Source organism: Giraffa tippelskirchi, chromosome 5 (genome assembly GCF_054371585.1).
Source record: "Giraffa tippelskirchi isolate mGirTip1 chromosome 5, T2T-mGirTip1v1.2.pri, whole genome shotgun sequence".
NCBI classification, from domain to species: Eukaryota; Metazoa; Chordata; class Mammalia; order Artiodactyla; family Giraffidae; genus Giraffa; species Giraffa tippelskirchi.
Window position 1 is genome coordinate 49,766,282 of NC_137279.1, and position 23,411 is coordinate 49,789,692.

At 39.9% G+C, this 23,411-nt stretch overlaps 1 protein-coding gene and 1 long non-coding RNA gene across 2 annotated transcripts; one reads left to right on the forward strand and one right to left on the reverse strand.

Annotated features, from left to right (window-relative positions):
- Nucleotides 1–2,610: 2,610 nt before the first annotated feature.
- Nucleotides 2,611–5,747, reverse strand: LOC145506559 (uncharacterized). The gene is made up of 2 exons (XR_014054033.1): nt 5,582–5,747; nt 2,611–4,775 (listed from the first exon to the last, which is right to left on the reverse strand). It is a non-coding gene; the product is annotated as an uncharacterized LOC145506559 (long non-coding RNA).
- Nucleotides 5,748–5,892: 145 nt separating this feature from the next.
- On the forward strand, nt 5,893–22,624 carry SDE2 (spliceosome associated SDE2). Its single transcript, XM_081491485.1, has 7 exons — nt 5,893–6,031; nt 11,391–11,508; nt 14,238–14,349; nt 14,673–14,842; nt 15,636–15,750; nt 18,789–19,293; nt 22,290–22,624. Exons 1-7 carry the CDS (start codon nt 5,912–5,914, stop codon nt 22,509–22,511), a joined length of 1,362 nt encoding a protein of 453 aa, XP_081347611.1. The 5' UTR covers nt 5,893–5,911; the 3' UTR covers nt 22,512–22,624.
- The last annotated feature ends 787 nt before the right edge of the window (nt 22,625–23,411 follow it).

Here is a 23,411-nt window from a genome sequence, read left to right on the forward strand (position 1 = left end):
GAGAAGTTATGTGTTGAAATCAATGTCATATTATAGTAACAAGGAGGAAGTTGTTTATTTGTACACAAAACAGTCTGTCTTACCCTCTATTTGAAATATGTTAGAATACAAAAGTTGTTTGGGAAGTGAGCCTAAACAGCCAAGATTTTGACTATATCTGGAGCTTCCAGGAAACATGCCATTCTGGATAGCTGAGTTTTCTTAATTCCTAGTATTTAACCTATATTCTCATGAGTGTTAAAAATTCTACCTTTTTGGTAGATCTTTTCTAAAATGTGTATCATGCCACCTTGTCATCTTGACTACAGTACACTCCACATAAGGTTTTCATTCTGCTGTGATACAGGAAGATCTTCGTCTACAGTGATGTGTTACCTTGTTTGACCCATCACAAAATCTTCCCTGGTGTTAGCTTTGTCTTTTTATTTCACTCTGGCCGGCAACTACTACTTCTCGGTTCTTGTCCCCACACCAGCCTCTTGCAGTCCCCATTCTTGTCTCCTTACTTAATAGAATTTGTTGTTGTCAATAAGTCACTAAGTCATGTCAGACTCTTTTGCAGCCCCCATGGACTCTAGCCCACCAGCCTCCTCTGTCCGTGAGATTTCCCAGGCAAGAATACTGGAGTGGGTTACCATTTCCTTCTCAGGGGATCTTCCTGACCCACGGATTGAACTCCGGTTGGCATTGGCAGGCAGATTCTTTAACAAGAGCCACCAGGGAAGCCCCTCATATAATTTATTTTATATTAACTTACTAATTTTCCATAGCAGACCATTACCCTTCTTAGAATCCTTTTTATTTTTTATAAGATGAAATTTATTTTTTATTTTTAAATTTTATTATTTTTAATTTTGTCTGCACTGGGTCTTCATTGTGGTGCACAGGCTCTCTAGTTCTGGTACAGGCTTAGTAGCCCCTTGGTATGTAGGATGTTAATTCCCTAACCAGGGATGGAACCCGCATCCCCTGGTTTGGAAGGTGGATTCTTAACCACTGGACTGTCGAGTCCAGTGGCATTCCCTTAGAATCCTTTCTAAAACTAAGAGTCTAGGGTGCTATAAGAAAAACTTAGTCTTTAGCTGTGTGGAGACTTTGAGGCTTATTTTATTTTTTATTTTTAAAAAATGTGTTCTTAGGTAGGTGAGTTAGCCAGACAGCTGAGTTATTAAGGAAAATCTAGTTAATTTATTTAACCTAGAAGTTTAATGCAGTTGACCAATGACCCCTGCATTTTAATTAATGAGATACAACACCTTTCATTCAAAAACTCTCAAAGGATTTCACCATATGAACTTTGACCACACTCTGTGGTACAAAGATACTTTCTAACAATAGTTGTTGGGTAGCTCTTCGGCCATTTAGAAGCATATACACAAAGCAATGGCACCCCACTCCAGTACTCTTGCCTGGAAAATCCCATGGACGGAGGAGCCTAGAAGGCTGTAGTCTGTGGGGTCGCTAGAAGTCCGACACGACTGAGCGACTTCACTTTCACTTTTCACTTTCATGCATTGGAGAAGGAAATGGCAACCCACTCCAGTATTCTTGCCTGGAGAATCCCAGGGACGGGGGAGCCCGGTGGGCTGCCGTCTATGCGGTCGCACAGAGTCGGACACGACTGAAGTGACTTAGCACACAAAGCAGTCAGATGAGTTTCCTGAGTTCACAGAGCAAAACCTCTGGGGAGTAAGAAACATTGGACTTTTTCTTTCTCAGTCATTTGCTAAATAACATTTCCTCTTCAGGTGCAAAATAAAATTAAATTAGTGAAGTTTATTTCTTTACTAAAGGTAACTCTAGTTAATGGATATGATGGTTAATGTTATGTGTCATCTTGACTGGGTCATGAGGTGCCCAGACATTTGGTCAGAAGTTATTCTGGGTGTTTCTGGATAAGATTAACATTTGAACCAGCAGACTGAGCAAAGCAGACTGCCCTCGCTTTATGCGGGAGGGCCTCATCCAATCAGTTGAAGGCCTGAATAGAGTAAAAAGCCTGACCCTCCTCCTAGTAAATGAGGGTTCCTTTTACCTGGACTGCCTTCAAATCAGGACATCAGCTTTTTCCTGCCTTTAGACTAGAACCAAAACCCTGGCTCGCCTGCTGACCTTCAGTTGAGAACCACACCAGGCTCTCCTGGGTCTCCAGCTTGCCGACTCATTCTGCAGATCTTGTGACTTGTCAGCCTCCTTAATTGCATGAGGTGTGAGCCAATTCTTAACAATGTCTCTCTTTCTCTCTCTCTTTCTTATACAGTTGCTCTCTCTCTCTCTGTCTCTCTCTATATATATATATTCTATTCATTTTGTTATATTCTATTCATTTTGTTTCTCTGGAGAATCCTAACACAGTGGACATACACTAATGTCAATTAATTAAAGGAAAAAATACTTCTAAAGGCTTATCAATTCTCCAGCAGAAAAATCCCCTTTTGAAAGGTTTGGCTATTCTAAATTCATAAAGGATTGCAGATTTTTGTTGACTAGAGAGAAATTAAATTTCAGTGTTGAAAAAATCCCAGTGCTGAGATACTAAATTTCTAGAAGATAGGTGCTGTGTCAGTTTTGCTTTATAGTTCTAGTACTGTGAACAGCACAAAAGAAATTCAGCCTTTTTAATATAACATTATTTGATGGTGATGTAAGAATGATACCAAATAAGCCTTGGGAAGCTACTGTTGGCATGATAATGCAAACAAGGTAATATCTAGCGCAATCAGGGGTGATAGAATTTACTGATCTAAGTTCACCCTGAGTGAAGATGTTTTCTTGCTGATATTACAAAGAGCTAGGCTTCTACATTCAGCACTGACTGCGAGTCCAGCTTTTTATCTCTTCCCTGTGCCTCTACCATACTCTCCTCTTCTGCCATCTCCAGATCCTTCCCAGCATCAGAGCTAAACACAAACCTCTTCTACCTCTGAACTCCACCTCATCCTTGACGTGTCCTGTTTTCTTCTGTCCAATAAAGGAAGGAGGGTGGAGCTGTGCCTTCACTGGCAGCCAAACATCTTGGGTCCTTGCTTCAGGCTCCACCTCCCCACATCAACCACCACCCAGTATGGACTACACAGCTCTTACCCAGAAGCTGTTTTTCCATCCTAGGAGCTGACCTCATTGTTTCTGGGGTTGGAGCCATCTACAAGGCAACACTTGCCAACTGGGGAGTTTATAGCAGTTTTGCGTTTGTGGCACGGGAAGAGTCGGCCTGTACCATTGTCTTTTGTCTTAAGGACGGCATTAACAACCTCCCTTCGTCTCCTCTGAGCACAAACATGGCTGAAAACACAGAAGGGCGACTTGCATGTCACACGTGGATGTAGTCTGTGAATTCACTAGTTTAGGAGCTTTGCTGTCATTTATGAAAATTGCCAGAGTGTACAGCTCTGCTTCCTGTTCTTACAGACCAGCATGACATTCTGGCTTGGTTGAGCCTCTGTCATGGGTTGCCACACAAGCATTGTCTGGGGCTGTCATTTCCTGGCAGTGAACAATTATTCCACATTGCCTCAGGATGCTCTCACAGTGTCCTTCTCATGGTGGCTGAACTAGTCTTCAAAAAGCAAATGTATAGCTAGAGTCAATCACTTGGAGAAGATGGGCAGAAACAAAGCCGTTGTGGTTTGTTGGAAAGAACACCAAATACAGTTCTAAGAGCACAGCTACACACTCTTAATAGTAGAGGAACTGGCCCCCACCCACTCACCATTTAGTGTCATAACCTCCCATGTGTCTTCCTGTCCCTTTTCTCCCTACACTGAGGTTGGAAAGGTGGCAGTATTTGTCTCTATTTTTCCACAACCAGCCTGGCACATAACACTGTCTACTGGACACCACCACACACTCTCAACCATCCAACCAATCAGCTGTCTTTCTAGATTTTTTTTTTCACTGATGTGCACTGTTTTCTTGGCCATAGCCCTAACTTTGGGTACCTTAATTTTCTTATTATTTGAATGTATTCAGTAATTTAATCCAAGTTGAAGCTGCACCTTCAGGAGAGAAAGTGTTTTGTTAGTGCTAACTATGGTGACATAGTGGTAAAAAATCCACCTGCAAGTGCAAGAGATACAGGAAATGCAGGTTTGATTCCTGGGCCAGGAAGATCCCCTGGAAGAAAACTTGGCACCCCACTCCAGTATTCTTGCCTGGAAAATTCCATGGACAGAGGAGCCTGGAGGGCTAGAGTCCATGGGGTCACAAAGAGTCGGACAAGACTGAGCACCCATGCAGGCAGGCATGTTTCTTCAGATATGTATTGGGAATAATTAGACTGTCTACCTTAGTAGTTCATCAAATAACCAACTAATATTTATTTAATGCCTACTTTGTGTGTGCCATGGTGCCACCATGCTAAGTGCTTATTGGAAAGATTTAACAAGATTATATATTACTCAGGAGATTTTTGTCTTTGAAAAGTTAATAACAGTTATTGCATATTTTAAATGACAAATGCCTTTTCAATACTTGGTTGTTTTTTTTTTAATACTTGGGATTTTTAACAATAAGAATTTAAATGCAAGAAAGGGATAAAGAAGGAACAATTTCATTTAAACTTGAGGTTTTAGAAGGACTAGATATAATGTTAGTAACAAACAATATGGACTTCCCTTATTAGAAGATGAATACTTGATGAGACACTTACTGACTCTGGGGTCACCGTGTCACCCACTTTGCAAAACACTGGTCTCTAGGCACAGTATTTTTATTATTTCGTGTAATTTTTCTTTATCTCCTGGCATTTCCATGGAGGCCCTTTCTCATTTTTCTTCCTGTGAAAGTGAAATAAAGACAACGGAATCTATAACTTCAGAGGTCTTGACATTCTGTTGTTCATACCGCCAGTTAAAAATGATTTCTGAATTTTTCGTTGCTTTCCCTTCAGCAGTTTCATTTGCTAAAGATCTGAGACGCACGACTTCGATTCTGTCGGCTGATACAATCGTGTTTAATAGGTACACATATCTCCTAAGACCCTCCTATCTCGTGGCTTTTAAATTGTTCAGGATTTTATAAATACCATAACCTCAGCATATTAAACATTAAGGGACTTCTTCAGATTCCCAGAGCCTTAAAGTTAGACTATGCAAATATGTGCGAGTGTGTTTCCATGGTGCGGAATAAAAGTTATGGCAGGGTTTTTCAGAGCAGCATCACTATAAGCGTCACTGCCTTTCACAAGGGCCCACTTGCTGTGAAATATTTTGAAAACCGAGCTGAAGTGAAGATAACGCAGAGCGGAAACAGGCGGAAATACGAATAAACTGAGCGTGGCTGGCAGAAACCGAGAGGATGGCAGTTTCCGCAAAGAGATGGCTTGGTAAACCTGGAGGAAAAACCCGCCCAGAGCTGTTGTTTAGAAACCTCCCCACCTCCGTTTCCCTTGCCCCTAGAGTGGGGGGAGCTCCCCAGAGCCGAGGAAGCAGCCCCCCAAAACCGCTTCCGCGACTGCAGCTTCCCTTCTCAAGCCCCCAGCGAGCAGCGCCTTCTCAGGCCACGATTCCCTGCGACCCAAAAATAACTACACAGATGGGAGGGAAAGGGCCAAAGCTTGAGGTACAAGGAAGTACTTAGTTACCTTCTTATCACTTATAGCCAGACCGCTGGAAACCTAACCCGGCGCCAGCCTTTTATAGAGAGTCCCTCGAGCCCCGCCCTAGCAACTCCTCTTAGCAACGCCTCGCCCCGGTGCTCTGCCTTCTTATCGGCCTCTGCCAGGCCCTTCCTGTTCCCCTCCCCCAGTCAGCTTTGCTCTGCTGCTCCAGGTCACGTGACTGTCCCCAGGGGGTGGCGGGGCGAAAAGTGAGGGGCGGGGCGCTGGATGAGCGAGCTTACGTCATCAAGAGACGCCGGGTGGGTGGTGGTTCTTAGCTCTCCAGGGAGTGTCGAGGTTCCGCGACTGGGTGAGATGGCGGAGACAGCGGCGCAGGTGTGGCTTCGGGCCCCTGGCTTCGGGTGCAAGGCGGTGTGGTGTGGTTCGGCCCCGTGCTCCGTACGAGATTTTATCCGTCGACACTGCGAATATCAGGTGAGGTTTGTGGTTCCTGGAAAGAGGAGGACAGAGGAGGACAGGGGCAGGAATAGGTGCGGTGAGGGTCTGTCGGGGGGCACGTCTGTTCTTCTGAGTTTTCAGTTTTTGAGGCTGAAGGTTCCTCAGTTTGAAGATGCTTCAAACTGATAATGAGGCCTTCCGTCGCTTTTGTTTTGTGATGGTTTTGTCTCAGAGAAAGGAGAAAAACCCTTTCGCTCACAGGCGCTATAGTCCGGCCCTCAGTCTGGACTAACAGAATACCCTTTGGTATTATTCTCTTCATCCGTAAATGAGGCACTTGGCCCAGAAGATTTTTCAGGCTCACTTCCTTACGTTCACTCTACGGTTATGTGACATGCATTTTTTGTCTACTGATAACACAGCCCTGTTAGCTCCAGCCTAGAGAAGTATGTCATATCCAAAGGATGATTGGGAACGAAATGGATTCTTCTGGTCACTGGTCGTGGCCAAGCACTCACATAGGCCCTGTCGAGAGCATGATTCTTAGCGCCTGTCATTTAGACGTTTTCATTAATCATATGATGCTCTTATTTGTCCAGGCGTATTTTTTAAAAACTTACAAAGTTACACATGTGTGGTTTACTTAATTATGACGTAAGCAAGCTTTTACCAACTATAAGATATTAAACCTATTATGTTATTTAAAGAATCAGATGCTCTCCTTGAATCTAATTTTAATTTTGACATTTGACCTGTTACTCTGTTTTTCTTTATAAGCACACTTCCTCCGTGTTTCCCTAGACTTTCTCTGGTTGTTATTTATGAGCTTAACACATGTTAACACTGCAGTCTAAACCACATCTTTATTTGAACTGGTTCCATGAGAAGCAATGTGTATTTGCAAATCGTGTAGTTTTTCAGTTCAGAGAAGGCAATGGCACCCCACTCCAGTACTCTTGCCTGGAAAATCCCACGGACGGAGGAGCCTGGTAGGCTGCAGTCCATGGGGTCGCGGAAGAGTCGGACATGACCGAACGACTTTACTTTCACTTGTCACTTTCGTGCATTGGAGAAGGAAATTGTAACCCACTCCAGTATTCTTGCCTGGAGGATCCCAGGGACGGGGGACCCTGGTGGGCTGCCGTCTGTGGGGTCGCACAGAGTCGGACACGACTGAAGCGACTTAGCAGCAGCAGCAGTTTTTCAGTTTCCCCATTTTTTCCCTATACTTCAGTTTAACTGCTGTCAGAACTGACAGTTTCCATCAGTTTGCCATCTGAATGGGGAAATATTTTCCAAAATAGTTGGATTTTAATACCTTTGAAAATAATTCTTATCCCATGAGTACAGTTTTCAAACTCATTGACAGTTGATCCAAAGTGGGACCAGAAAAATTTAGACCTTAATTATGAGGAGTCTTGGAAAAAATTTAAAATAAGAAGCAAGAAATATGAATGAATGAATTCAGTCATATACTTAAGAAACATGGCCATAATAAGTATGAACAAAACCACAAAACTTATAAAAGGGCATTTGATGATATACTGTAATGAATAAAAACAGCACAGTTTCACACCTGTGCCTTTTAAAACAAAACTATTCTGACACATGATAAAGTTGGTGTTAGCTCTCCCTGAAGAAGTTAAAAATCAGCCCAGCTATTCATTAGGCTGGGATAACAGACATAGAGCCAGCTGCAAAGTCAGTAAGAAACAGTGTTTCTCCCAAGGAGATGGTGCAGTGGTGAAATGTCAAAATGATTTCCTTGAAAGTCTCCTTCTTTTTCATTCTTTTCAAAACCTTACCTTGAAAATCTTAGATTATAAGAGTAAACTGCTGTTTGAAGTTGTATCAGTAAGAAGCATCCCACTCTTGCCTTGAGAATCTAAGCCCCTTTGATGTAGAGAAGCACTCTTGATTTCCAGGTGCGAAGCTTCAAATTAGGGGTTTCTAGACACAGCATTGCACGTTTATCTTAACTTTGTATTTTTGGAGGAAACAGGATCCTGGATCTCCTTCACAGTCTAGACCTGGTATTGACCCTGATACACAAAGCCCTGCTTTATTGTGAGCCTTTTAAAACATTGTTTTATTTAAATTTTACCTAAATTCCATCCTTGCCCCCAATCCTAAAACTGCATCTTTTTATTTGTTGGTGAGACAACTCATGATTCCTCTGGTGTGCAATCCCTCTCTTGTAGTGAGTCAAGAAATTTGATTTTGTTGGACTACATGTTTTTCTCTGGTGGCCTTGGCTGATTGGCCCAAGACGCATAATACTTTGTGCTTGAAATGCCTTCTAAAGGTTAAAAACAATTAAATTGATTCTAAATTTTCTTGGTGTTTTTTTTTTTTCTACTAGAAAATTGACAAGAATCTCAAGTAGAAAAATGCAATTTTGGTAATCAGTTGTCTGATTAAATAAGCGGTTCTGTTCATAAATGAAGTATGATGTATAATCTTTCTGCCTTCATATTAAAGTTTTTTGAAGTTATTTAGGATTTTAGAAATAACCATACTCATTGGATATACAAAATATTAAAGTGGCTCTTAATTTATAAACATTAAATATATAGAAGGTATATTACTTGTCTCATTTATTTTTACAGCTTTTTAAAGTAAACAGGATTTTATAGACAAGAATAATCCTTCATGTTAATCACATCATTGTATATGGCCTGAGTTCCCTTGTTGCTCTCTCCTGGTACCATATTTGCCTGGGAAAATGCCAGTCAGTTTAAATCCAACTCTCTACCTATTATGAGTGGCATCTAGGCAGTGACCCTGGTAGGGGAACTAATCACATAAAACAGTCTCATGACAAATTCACATATACAAGCCTTAGTGCTGCTTGGCAATTCTACTGTAATTACACTTGGATTAGAGAAATCTGCTGGATTGCAGGACTGCTGAGAATATTGATCCCACTAGACCTTGGGCAGCTGGACAGAACCTGGGGGTGCCCAGAAGCTCAGCCCATCCTTAGTAACTTCACTCACTTTCCTCAGGGTGTCATCCAGATATTATTTGTGTATATGGTGGTGTAAAAACGATTGAGAGGCACTGCTCAGTTCATCACTCTTTCACTCTTCTAGATTTCTTTCTCACATCCTCTCTCTTTAAATCTCCAAGACTTATTCCATCTCAAGGACAAACATTGTATTCAAGCAGTAAGGAGAGAATTTTCCTCTCCTCACAGCAGTGCCTCTGGTAGGTACCTGCTGTATATTCAGCCTTCTTGTGTGTTACTGTGGATGAACTGTCATTATTTTACAAGTAACTTGCAGTTATCTTCTACTTTGTAGAGTAACCCCTCTTACCTACTAAAAGACTTATTTGGCATTAGTGCTTTCTCCCCTGTATTTTCCAGCGTTTTCCCTTTTTACTGGATCATTGCTACCAGTGTGCAAACATGAGCCCACATCCCTTCCAGCTGTCGCCTTATTTTCTCTGATTTTCTTTATTAAAAAAATATACTTGAACATGAAACTCTTCTCCTTTAGAACCCACTCTAGTTCAGCTTTTCTGTTCCCATCACTTCAACAGCTCTGTGTCATGCTGGTCAGTATCTTCTGTGTGGCCATATCCAACGATCAGTTTCCAGTTTTCGTCTTGCTTGGCCTGTCAGCCTCAGTTCGCACAGTTGACCATTCCCCCTTTTATACACTTCTCTCACTTGTGCAGATGACACCCTCAATTGTCTTCCATCTTGCTGGCCTCTCCTTTCCAGTCTCTTGCTGCTTCATCCTCATCACCATGAACTCTCATCTTGCAGGAGCCCCTCCCTCATCCCAGTGGTTTCCTCCCTACTCATGGCTTTCAGTACCATCAGAATGCTGGTAGCTTTCAAGTGTAAATCTTCAACACCGACTTCTTCCCCAAACTCCAGACTTGTATAGCCACTGGTCTACTCAGCATCTCCATGTGCTTGTGTAATAAACATCTCACACCAAAATATCCAAATAGTCCAGCCATGTCGACTGTGTTGCTCTTCCTTGAATACTCTAACCTCATTTCTGTTGGCAGTCTTTGCATTTGCTGTTGCCTCTGGAATGCTGTTCCCCCAGACAACCATATGGCTTATTCTCTCACTTTCTTAAATTCTCTGGTTTCTCTGACTGACCGTATTTATTAACTGGATTACCACCACACCTATCCATATATCTTAATCCCCTTTACCCTGCCTATCACCACTTGACATAATATATAATTTGTCAATTATATAATTATAATTATATAACAAACATAATACATGTTTGTTCATAATTTGTCTTCCCCCACTAGAATATAAGCATCATGAGGCAGGATTTGCATTCACTATGGTATTCATGGTAGTATTCCAACACTTGAAAAGTACTATGCTCATAGTAGGCAGCTGGGTGAAGGAATGGGTCCCATTAAAATAGCTGTGTGATGTGCCTTAGAATGAATGTTAATAGTTTCCACTTCAGGAAGATGCCAGAAATGCCTTTTTCCTTTCTATTTGTATTTAGATCTCTTTATTCTTCATGTTGCAGATTTAATTGCCAACCTCCTATATAACCTCCTATAAGTTCCATATAACTTTGGAGAATACTCCTCTGTTGTGTTATTATATGGCATGAGAAACTTGTTTAGGGACTTCCCTGTCTAGTGGTTAAGACTCTGAGCTTCCCCTGCAGAGGGTGCGGGTTTGGTCTCTGGTTGAGAGCAAAGATCCTGCATGCCGAGTACTGCGGCTAAAAAAAAAAACTTGTTTAGAAAACCTTACGGTATTTATATTTTCTTTTCATCACTTGATCTGAGAATTTTTTTGAAATACATAGAGTGGGTTTGGGGGGCTATGTGGGCTTCTTCAGTGATTGGCTGGATCTCAGGGAGGCGCTGGCAGAAGAGATTAATTACCAACTGCCAGCTGATTCTAAAACTGTTAAAGCTTATGTAAGTATATTAAAAACCATATTTTTGTCTCCTCCTCTCCCCGCTTCTTATCCCTATCTATACTTTTCAAGATGTCACTTTTAAACTTGGGGCCACTCACTGTTCAACTTGGTATTGTTTTTGAAAGTCAAAGGAAATGGGACCTTCAGAGTTACTAGATCTGAGCCCCTGTAATCTTCCACCTCGACTCCCATTTCCTATTAGAGAACGAGAAAGAGCAGTTTTAATTTTCACCCAAGAAGCAAATAGTTCTTTATATCATGATTAGGTAAGTATTAGGAAAAAGTTGTACCTAGAATACATCATATAAAATGACTTTTTTCTTTTAGTGTTTTTCATTTTTTTCAATTCAGCAGATATTAACTGATCACGTACTATCTCCTTGTAACTGAAATAATAAAAAATAAGCTAGGTCCCTTCCTGCAAAAAAACTTGTCTCATAAACAGCATTGAAAGGCCCCTCACTTGTCTCTAGGTTGTCCCAGTGGAATGCTTCTTTGTGAAGTGCAATGGATCGCTTGTTAACACCAGTGACACAGTGCAGCATGGAGCTGTTTACAGTTTGGAACCCAGACTTCGTGGTGGAAAAGGAGGTAGGACGTGAATGTTGATGGCTTAGTAGTAACATATCTGCATTCTGTAGCCAGATGTATTGGATTAACAAACTCCTTGGTCTCTGTAGTGTGCCAGCCTTGATTTGCCTTATGAAGTCCTTTGTTAATTTACCTAGTTTTGAATATTTTCTCTTTTATTCTTTTTGGGGAAGATACAGTATGATAAAATGCCCACCTTCTCCAGCCCAGCCAGATCACTCTTAGGCACCCTAGGCTCTCAGTCTTTGGGGAGAATTAAATGAAGAGAGGTGATGGCTGTTCTGTCCAGTTTGCTGATGAGTGTTAGAACAATCAAATCTCCTTTTGCTGTTCTCAGGATTTTGTTTGGTTATTCTAGTTCCACGGGAAGCCTGACGTCACTTTATGAAATGCAACTGTTAACAGATTGAGGTAGATTAAGGTCCTGGTTGTGGTAACTCATCTTAGAGAGAAAAGAAACTGAAAGAGCAAAAACTGAATATGAACAGTTCTTGGTATTTCTCCTGATGGACTAACATATAATTCTTAGGCTTTCTCAAAATCTGTGGTGACTCAGTTTGGTTTTCAAAGAGCTAACATCTCAGATTACAGTCATCCTGCTGTTTGAAATTCTGTCAGTATGAAGCTTGTCGTGTCAGCCAGTGACAGCTTAAAATTGCTTGATTGCAAAATCTCATCATATAATTTTTAAAATTCTTAACTGTGGAATTTTGGGATTTCTGTCACTAGGTAAAGCCCTGTAAAACATCCCAGTGGTGCAGGTACAATATTGCAGAAGTATAAGAGAAAGTGTGAAAAGCACAGGATTGAATCACATTTATCAGTATTCTTACCTTTGCTACCTGGGTTAGAATCTTGACGTGCATTTCCTTTAAAACCGAAAAGAAAATAGAGATCACCTTTACTCTTATGATAATCTTATAATATAATAATACTCTTTTCACAAGGTCGGCTTTTGTCCATCCTTGAACACTTTCTTTTTTTTTTTTTTTTTTATAAATTTATTTATTTTAGTTGGGGGCTAATTACTTTACAATATTGTAATAGTTTTTGCCATACATTGACATGAATCAGCCATGGGTTCACATGTGTTCCCCTTCCTGGACCCCCCACCCACCTCCCTCCCCATCCCACCCCTCTGGGTCATCCCATTGCCCCGGCCCTGAGCCCCTGTCCCATGCATCAAACATGGAATGGTGTTCAGTTTCACATATGATAATATACATGTTTCAATGCTATTCTCCCAGAACGTCCCACCCCCACCTTCTCCCTCAGAGTCCATAAAATTGTTCTATGCATCTGTGTCTCTTATTCTGTCTCGCATATAGGGTTATCGTTACCATCTTTCAAATTCCATATATATGCATTAGTATACTGTATTGTTGTTTTTCTTTCTGGCTTACTTCACTCTGTATAATGGGCTCCAGTTTCATCCATCTCAGTAGAACCGATTCAAATGTATTTTTTTTAATGGCTGAGTAATATTCCATTGTGTATATGTACCACAGCTTCCTTATCCATTCGTCTGCTGATGGACATCTAGGTTGCTTCCATGTCCTGGCTATTGTAAACAGTGCTGCGATGAACATTGGGGTACACGCGTCTCTTTCAATTCTGGTTTCCTCGGTGTATATGCCCAGCAGTGGGATTGCTGGGTCATATGGCAGTTCTATTCCCAGTTTTTTAAGGAATCTCCACACTGTTCTCCATAGTGGCTGTACTAGTTTGCATTCCCACCAACAGTGTAAGAGGGTTCCCTTTTCTCCACACCCTGTCCAGCATTTATTGCTTGTAGACTTTTGGATAGCAGCCATTCTGACTGGTGTGAAATGATACCTCATTGTGGTTTTGATTTGCATTTCTCTAATAATGAGTGATGTTGAGCATCTTTTCATGTGTTTGTTAGCCATCTGTATGTCTTCTTCGGAGAAATGTCTGTTTAGTTCTTTGGCCCATTTTTTGATTGGGTCGTTTATTTTTCTGGAATTCAGCTGCAGAAGTTGCTTGTATATTTTTGAGATTAATTGTTTGTCTGTTGCTTCATTTGCTATTATTTTCTCCCATTCTGAAGGCTGTCTTTTCACCTTGCTTATAGTTTCCTTTGTTGTGCAAAAGCTTTTAATTTTAATTAGGTCCCATTTGTTTATTTTTGCTTTTATTCCTTGAACACTTTCTAACCTACTTTTTACGAGTTCGGCTTTTGTCCATCCTTGAATACTTTAAAAAAAATTTTTATTTTAATTGGAGGCTAATTACTTTACAATATTGTGGTGGTTTTGGCCATACATTGACATGAATCAGTCACAGGTGTACATGTGTCCCCCAGTCCTAAACACCCCCCCACCTCCCTCCCCATCCCATCCCTCTGGGTTGTCCCAGTGCACCAGCTTTCAGTGCCCTGTTTCATGCATCGAACTTGGGCTGGTCATCTATTTCACATATGCTAATATACATGTTTCAATACTATTCTCTCAAATCACCCCACCCTCGCCTTCTCCCACAGAGTCCAAAAGTCTGTTCTCTCTATCTGTGTCTTTTTTGCTATCTTGTATATAGGGTCGTCATTACCATCTTTCTAAATTCCATGTATATGCGTTAATATACTGTATTGATGTTTTTCTTTCTGACTTACTTCACTCTGTATAATAGGCTCCAGTTTCATTCACCGCATTAGAACTGACCATCCTTGAATACTTTTTAACCTGCTTTCTCCAAATATATTTGTTTAGGTTTTGGCTCAATGCTCCGAGCACTTGGTGCTCAGATTGAAAAGACAACCAATCGAGAGGCTTGCCGGGATCTCAGTGGAAGGAGATTACGAGATGTCAATCATGAAAAAGCGTAAGATGCCCACCTGTTTTGTTTTTTAAAAAGACATAGTTTTCTGTCATTAGTGATTGCACACACACCACACATATCAGAAATGTAAACTTAAAGTACTTATGCTGTAATTTGTTGTTACCAGATATAACCTTTTTCATGATTGAATCTTTGGGTTTTAGTCAAGTCCATAACAGTATGCTAATAAGCATGGCACACCTTTCTGAGGGACTATCACAGTGTGAATAAGAGTGGAGTAATTTGTATAGGTGGGGTGTTACCTGTATAAAAGTATGTGTGTATAATTTAGCCATTTAGTTACATCTTCTCTTTCCTATCCCCAGAATGGCTGAATGGGTAAAACAACAAGCCGAGCGAGAAGCTGAAAAGGAGCAAAAGCGCCTGGAACGACTGCAGCGGAAGCTTGCAGAACCCAGGCACTGCTTCTCCAGCCCTGACTACCAGCAGCAGTGCCATGAGATGGCTGAGCGCCTGGAGGATTCTGTCCTCAAAGGTGAGGAGGAGGGTTCCTTAGTGCCATCCGCAGGCATCCTGGAAACCAGCTGTTCCACACCAAGAGCAGTTCTTGACCCTTCTTAGGTTACAGACTTACGAGAATCTGATGAAGCTATGAAATTTCTCCATTCAATAATGAACACAATATGCCTTACTACACAGAGGGGAAATACCCACATATCCATACAACATTTGACATACTTGATCCCTGAGCTCTGGGGGCTCAGGGGCCCCAGCTAAGAATGTTTTTTGTGCTTCCTGGGAATAAGCTAAGTCTTCAGGAGGTACCTACACTCCCACATATTTGCTTTCATTTTTAGGTCTCCTTTTTATTAAATGGTTTTTAATGGGAATGATTATTCTTAGCTTTTATGTTTTAGCATCCAAAGCATTATGCTAGGACTATTATGCATTCATTTGGATAAGGAGGAGTGTTTTCCATCAAAAGAGTTATAATAGGGGAGAGACAGTTGTATGCAAATAAAGGGATGCATAAGGGGCATAAGGGGGTGAATTGTTAGGTTTGAGGAGTGTTAGGAATGGATCTGTAAGCTTCAAAGTTACAAATTGGACATGGTGCTTTAAAAATCTGGTTCAAGAGCCAAAATGCTCATTTTAAATCTGTAAATTTAAGATTAGTCTCATTTTAACTGGATTAAATTTTGGTATGCTAAGAAATTTAAATCTAGAGCTTTAGACTGCAGCTCTTTTTGCAATCCAGATTATTTATAAATTCTTTAATTAAACTTAATCCTGATAGTAGAAACTGAGTTGTTAAAATTTATGGCTAGGCATGCAGGCTGCCTCTAGCAAGATGGTATCGGCAGAAATCGGTGAGAGTCGGAAACGGCCAAACAAATCAAAAACAGACGAAAGAGCCAGTGCAGGGAAAAGGAAATGCTTTTGGTAAGTATGTTCATTCTCATTCCAAATAGATCTTTGAGGACTGAAGAAATATATTTATTCTTTCTGTTTATCCCTCTAGAATATCTTGTTCTGAAACTTACCTACTATATTTCTTCCTTGTCTTATCTGGTATAAACACACTTTTAAGTAAAGTCTAATGGAAGCTCAGAAATTTTCCAAAGTGTTCCACATCAGGTTTCAGTGATTCTCACATTATACACATTAGTAATGGTTTCTGCCATAAATGCCATTAATAGAATCTAAGGGACAGTTTGTTTGCCTACAGTGAAAAATCACACAAAAAATAACTTTATACATGACTTACTAATAGTTGTTGAAAGAGGTAACTTTCAAAAATTCCAGGGGGAAGCCATGACTTTACTTTCCAAGTTGTTCTGTTTTCTCTGGTTTTTCATAGTCATCACTGAGGTCTTTGATCACCTTTCCAGACCTCTCTTCACTACTTTTGTGCTTGTAGGTGAAAAGCACAACAGTACTTTTTCTTATCCCTTTTACTCTTAGCTCCTCCACCCTTCCCAGTTGGTCCTCTGGTTACCAGCTTAGTTCTCTTGGGCCAAGTTCTAGATGATGATAAGTTGAGTTGGATCTTGGCTTGTTTGTTGACTTCCCCTTTGGGGATAGAAAGGTAATTGTTAACTAAACACTATTTAACTCAGTCCAGCATAGAATTTTTTGTGTTCTTTCTGAAATGGAAATTAAATGTTCCTGAGAGAAACAAAAATGGTATTTCCTGTGGGTTTCTTTTCTTAAGCCAGGTTTATTGATATATAATTTATATACAGTAAACTTCACCCTTTTTGAACAGTTCTACAAGTTTTGAAAGGTTTATAATACATAATAATGTAAGCATCACCAAAATCAAGCCGTAGAATATTTTTGTCACCCTCAGAAGTTCCCTGGTGTCCTTTTGCAGTTAATTTTCCTCCCCTCACCTCCACCACTGGCAACCACTGATCATTAGCCTGATGTTTGTTCCTATGGTTTCATCTTTTCTAGAATGTCATATAGTTTTTGTCTCTTTCTGTTTTTTTTTAATGCTTCTAAGAGCATTCATAATCAGATCTAAACTATTAAGTATTAGCAAGGAGGTATGTTTCCACTGAATTATTTAACAATGCATTCCTATAAAACAGCCAAGAGATGCAAACACATCAATCAGTTCACTTCAATTGCTCAGTCGTGTCCGACTCTTTGTGACCCCACGGACTGCAGCACACCAGGTTTCCTTGTCCATCACCAACTCCTGGAACTTGCTCAAACTCATATCCATCAAATTGGTGATGCCAGCCAATCATCTCATCCTCTGTCGTCCCCTTCTCCTCCTTCCTTCAACCTTTCCCAGCCTCAGGGTCTTTTCGGATGAGTCAGTTCTTCCCATCAGGTGGCCAAAGTATGGGAGTTTCAGCTTCAGCATCAGTCCTTCCAGTGAATATTCAGGACTGATTTCCTTTAGGATGGACTGGTTGGATCTCCTTGTAGTCCAAGGGACTCTCAAGAGTCTTCTCTAACACCACAGTTCAAAAGCATCAGTTCTTTGACACTCAGCTTTCTTTATAGTCCAACTCTCACATCCATACATGACTACTGGAAAAACCATAGCTTTGACTAGATGGACCTTTGTTGGCAAAGTAATGTCTCTTCTTTTAAATATGCCGTATAGGTTGGTCATAGCTTTTCTACCAAGCAGCAAGCGTCTTTTAATTTCATGGCTGCAGTCACCATCTGCGGTGATTTTGGAGCCCCCAAAATAAAGTCTGGCACTGTTTCAATTATTTCCCCATCTATTTGCTTTGAAGTGATGGGACCAGATGCCTTGATCTTAGTTTTCTGAATGTTGAGTTTTAAGCCAACTTTTTCACTCTCCTCTTTCACTTTCATCAAGAGGGTCTTTAGTTCTTCTTCACTTTCTGCCATAAGAGTGGTATCATCTGCATATCTGAGGTTATTGATATTTCTCCTGGCAATCTTGATTCCAGCTTGTGCTCCACACATCAATGGTTATCATCAAAATGTAAATATGAACACATCCACATACATCCCTCCCTTCCTTCTGTTCCTGTGCTGCTATCCTAAATGAACAAGTCCTGGCATATATTCCTCAGAGACAGTTTAATCCATGTTCAAGATGTTTTTTGTTTTGTTTGTTCATTTAATCAATTGTAACAAAGATATTTACAGATTGGTTAATTCAGCAGCTTTACTTTTTATCATACATTGTCACCTCTGGATATCTAGAAAGCCTCGATATTGTGAAATAGTGTACCTTGTCTACAGTAAACATAGGTACCTTACAAAAATGCACATACAGACCCATGGTTGTAACTTAAAACTGTCTTCTAGATAATGGGGATATTAGCCAAGAGCCCTTCCCCTCACCCTGCCTCTTACTCCTGTCTTCAGCATTTCAGTGACTAAGTAGCAGATTACATCTAGTTCCAAGAGGTGGATTAACATAGGCACTCCCAGAAGACACAGCCCTTCATTGTTATAGGAAGGGCTGGGCCTTCTTTTTTGAGACCCATAGGTGGTGTTATATGGATCAATAGTTCATTCCTTTCTACTGCCAAGTGTTGTTGCCTGGTATGGCTGTACCACAACCTGTTTATCCATTCTTTAGTTGTTAGACATTTGGGTAGTTTCCAGTTTTGGATGAAAATGAATAAAATTGGATTTTCTTTTAACTGTTCATTATTTTATCTAATTCCAACAGTTAAAATTCATACAATATTAGGAAAAAGGCTTTAAGCAAAATCAATTTAAGAGAGTCACATGTTTTAAAGAGAGATCCTTAGGATCTTTGGAATGTTGCTCTCAGTCTCACTGAAATTTTTTTTTCCTTCTGTTTATACCTCTGGAATATCTTGTTCTGAAACTTACCTACTCTCCATCTCCATCTCAAACTAGCAGATATCCTTATTCAGAGTCTGTTTCCTGGACACACTGCAGCTCTCTCTTTTTATTTTTTTTTTAAGTTGAAGCTGTAAATGGCATTAAATCTTTCTGTTACTTTCTGATAGGATGGGCATGGAAGGACTAGGGACTGCAGAGGGGTCCAGCTCTGAGAACTCTGATGATGACAGTGAAGAAGCACCTAGTACTTCTGGAATGGGCTTTCATGTTTCTCAAAATGGCTGTGATGGTGTTGACATGGCAGCTGAAATTACTAGTAGTTCTCAGCAGGCAAGAGTATTGAGTACAGACTGTAGATCGCCAGAAAAACTACAGAGCCCTTTGACTGACTCTGGGAACAGTATTTCAGAAGACTTGCGTGCTGAGCTGGGGGAGACACCTACCCAGGAGTACATGGAAAGGAAGAGGGCTGTAGAAACAGAGAACACCCAGGAGAAAAAGGAGGCAGAGGGTAAAGAATCCTTAGAAAAGGAAGCAACTGGAGTTGGACAGAATACGGAGCAAGAAACAAAAGAAATGACTGATGGGGAAAGAGCCGCCAAGGGAGCACCTGGAGAAGATAGGCAAAACGTTGCCTTGGCCAAGCTGGAGGCAAGCCAGTCAGGAAACATGGTAAGTGAATTTTAGGGGTCGATATCTAAAGCCAAGTCAGTTTTTTTTTCCTTAAACCTTTTATTTTGTGTTGGTGTATACGCAATTAACAGTTTTTGATAAATTCAGGAGAGCAACAAAGGGACTCAACCATACATATACATGTATCCATTCCCCCCCAAACCCCACTCTCATCCAGGCTGCCACATAACACTGAGCAGAGTTCTATGTTAAAGCCAAGTCAATTTAATCTCTGCAGTAGGTCATTAAAATGAAAACATGTGCTTTTCCCCATCAGCTGCTTAGTGGAAAGGCTTGTTTAATAATCAGAAGTTGATGATAGTGAAGCTTGTCATGTCTACCCGCTACCCCACCCTGCAAAAGAAAAATCCTTGGATTTTTTGTTTTTAAGCTGTGGACTTGGTATTATTTTGCCACTAGGTGGTGTCCTTGGTTCTATATTTCATCAATTCTAGGATGCACTTTTTTCACATTTCAGTATCTCTGAATTTGGATATATATCACATTACAGTTTACTTAATATTGTTTATTGTTTCTTAATAATACAGGCAGTAGTAAGGCATATTATGATAGATGTCACTTTTAGATTTGATGAAATGTGCTCATTTTCCTATCACTACATTTCTTGTTAGTTTTTCTTTCTCAGGTGAGTTACTGTTTGAACACAGTTGTCAGTTGGATGTGAAGACCTTTCCTGCAGAAAAGGAGCCATTCCTTTTAAATTTATCATTAAATCTTAAGCCCTACACTCAGCTTTTTAAAAACTTATTGTCATTATGTATGCTTTCCCTTAAATAGTTACTGCTATCTTCAATGGACTGACTTCCAGCAAAAATCTTTAATGTTTATTCTTCAGTCTAATGATTTCCTTTTTAGGACAGATGAAACCTGACTTGGCTTCCTTTGATAAACACAAAACTTACCATTTAAAGCACCTTCCCTACTCCCAGGAAATAAGCAGAAATGAATATGTTGCTCTTTCTAGGGGAGATAGTGAAATTTTTCGAGCTAAGGGCTTTAAATTGACCCTCACACCATCTCTGGAGTTAAAAGAATGTTCAGCTTTTATGTAACTCATATATGCTAGGAGTTTATCCTGACCAAAATCTTAGAAAAATGAAAAAGGAAAATAGAATAAAACCTGATTTGACTTTTAATCTTTGAGCTTTTAACTGTGGAAATTTTGTTCTTGATGTAGTTGTAACTGTTGTATTCATAATAACTGTGCAGCCACGTGTGATTCTCCAAAGACACATAGTGGGTTAGGATTTGGCCATATATAAAGAAGTCAAGATTCACTCTAGAAATCTAACAAAATAACTGTTAAAAAAAAAAAATGCTCAACTAGAAAGATAAAGAATCTATCTATAGAGTTGTTTAATATTTTTTTAAAAACAACTAAACTTTGAGAGAATTATTATCCTTTGAATATGCCGACAAAGGTCTGTCTAGTCAAAGCTGTGGTTTTTCCAGTAGTCATGTATGGATGTGAGAGTTGGACCATAAAGAAAGCTGAGCGCCAAAGAATTGATGCTTTGAACTGTGGTGTTGGAGAAGGCTCTTGAGAGTCCCTTGGACTGCAAGGAGATCCAACCAGTCAATCCTAAAGGAAATCAGTCCTGAATATTCACTGGAAGGACTGATGCTGAAGCTGAAACTCAATATTTTGGTCACCTAATGGGAAGAACTGACTCATTTGAAAAGACCCTGATGCTGGGAAAGATTGAAGGCGGGAGGAGAAGGGGACAACAGAGGATGAGATGGTTGGCTGGCATCACCGATTTGATGGATATGAGTTTGAACAAACTCCTGGAGTTGGTGATGGACAGGGAAGCCTGGCGTGCTGCAGTCCATGGGGTCCTGGCGTGCTGCAGTCCGTGGGGTTGCAAAGAGTCAGACATGACTGAGCTACTGGACTGAACTGAACTGAACTAAACTGAATATGTTTTTTAAAAAACCCCTGGGTGAGGGACTTCCCTGGTGGCCCAGTGGTTAAGAATCCCCCTTCCAATGCAGGGGACGTGGGTTCCGTCCCTAGTTGGGGAACTAAGAACTCACATGCCTGGGGGCAACTAAGCCCTTGGCACCACAACTAGAGAAAGCCGATGTGCTGCAACAAAGACCCACTGCAGCAAAAAAAAAAAACAACCAAAAAACCCTAGATGAACACTTTCATTCTTGGCAGAGCATCCGTCATTAGAAGTATTTAATTTTGTGTAAGTCTATAAAGTTACTTGGTTGATAGAACATTTGCAGGTCTTTTGAACAGCATTTAAATTTGTCAAGTTATTTAAGTGAGAACTTTGACGATCATGATTATTTGATTAGAATAGAAAGCTTAAGATTATGGGGTTAGGGAACTTCCCCTGGTGGTTCAGTGGCTAAGACTCCACGCTCCCAGGGCAGGGGCCTGGGTTCCATCCCTGGTCAGGGAACTAGATCCCTCACGCCACAATGATGAAGGTCCCATGTGTGACAACTAAGACTTGATGCAGCCAAATATTTTTTAAAAAGATGATGGGGTTAATATCAGTAGATTCATAGGCATAGGATTCTCATTAAAATGAAGCTTAATAGGATACTGCTTTTTTCTCCAGTCATAGTAGGAAGGGTAGGCGAGGTAGGTGAAGTATGTTTTGCTGTTTGAATTTTTACTGGATAAGTCAAAAAAGAAAAGTATGTTCATACATATTAAGATTTATCTGTTTTGGAATCTTTTTAAAAATTTTTTTAATTTTTTTTATTCTTTTAGAATCTTATGTTATTCTGAATATCTGTTTCTAAGTATATAGATAAAAAATTAATGTTTACTTGAATTGAGAACATGTATAGAATTACATGATTATTAGCATTCACTAGTAAGATACAGCATATTAAAAATGAAAATTTCTTGAAAAATAGGATGTCAGTGACAGTTGAAGAAAGTTTTAATTAAAGAGACAAAGGAATGGAATTACTTAAAATTTCTCTCTCTCTTTTTTTTTTCTTTTTCTCAGGATATCAGTCAGGAAACTTTAGATTTACTGGCAATCAACTCTGTTGCAGAAATGGAGTCGCTGGGTTTGGAGAAGCTCAAGTGTGAACTCATGGCCCGGGGACTAAAGTGTGGGGGCACTCTCCAGGAGCGAGCAGCGAGGCTCTTCTCTGTCAGAGGACTGGCAAAGGAGCAGATAGATCCAGCTTTATTTGCCAAGTCTTCAAAAGGGAAGAAGAAGTGAATTTCATCAGAGCTGATTTTCTGTTTCTTTATAGTCTAGTGCTTATAACCTGTATTATGTTGAATCTTGAACGTTATTCCTTTTGCTATTAAAGGTGACTTTTTAATAATCCAGTTCTAACTATCCTCTTTTTCATTATTAGATTTATGGAATTAATTTGTGAAACCATCTGAGCCTGAAGATTTTTTTTTGTGGGAAGCTTTTTTATAGCTTATTTCTTTAATTAATATAGGGCTATTCAGAGTTTGGGTTTCATTTTGTATCTTTTAGATAAGGTGTACTTTCAAAGATTTGTGGACATAAGATTATTCATAATATGGTCTTTTCTATCTTTTAGTATCTGTAGGAGCTGAAGTGGTAATTTATTTTTCATTCTCATACTGGTAATTTCTGTTTTTCTTGATCAGTCTAGGTAGGAGTTTATTGTTTGTTGATCTGTTCTCAAAGAACCACCTTTTGGCTTTGTTGCTTTTTCTTAATGGTTTTTAGTTTCATTGATTTCTGCTCTTTATCCTTTCTTGTACTTTGCTTGGGTTTACTGTGGTCTTTTTTGTTTTTCTTCTTAAGGTATGTACTGAGTCACTGACTAGACTTCGTCTAGTGTAAATATTTAAAGCTGTGAGTTTTTCTTTAAGCACTATTTTGACTCCACCTCAGAATTTTTAATATATTATATTTTCATTTTCATTCAGTTTTAAATATTTTCTAACCTTCTTGTGAAGTCTTCTTTGACCCATGGATTATCTAGAAAATGTTGTCTAATTAGCAAATTTTAAAAGTTCAATTTATTTAAACTGAAAAAAATAGTTTACCCATTTCTCCCACCCTGTACTCCCTGCCTCTGACCTCTGACAACCACCAATCATTTCTCTGTATCTATGAAGTTGGGGTTTTTAAAAA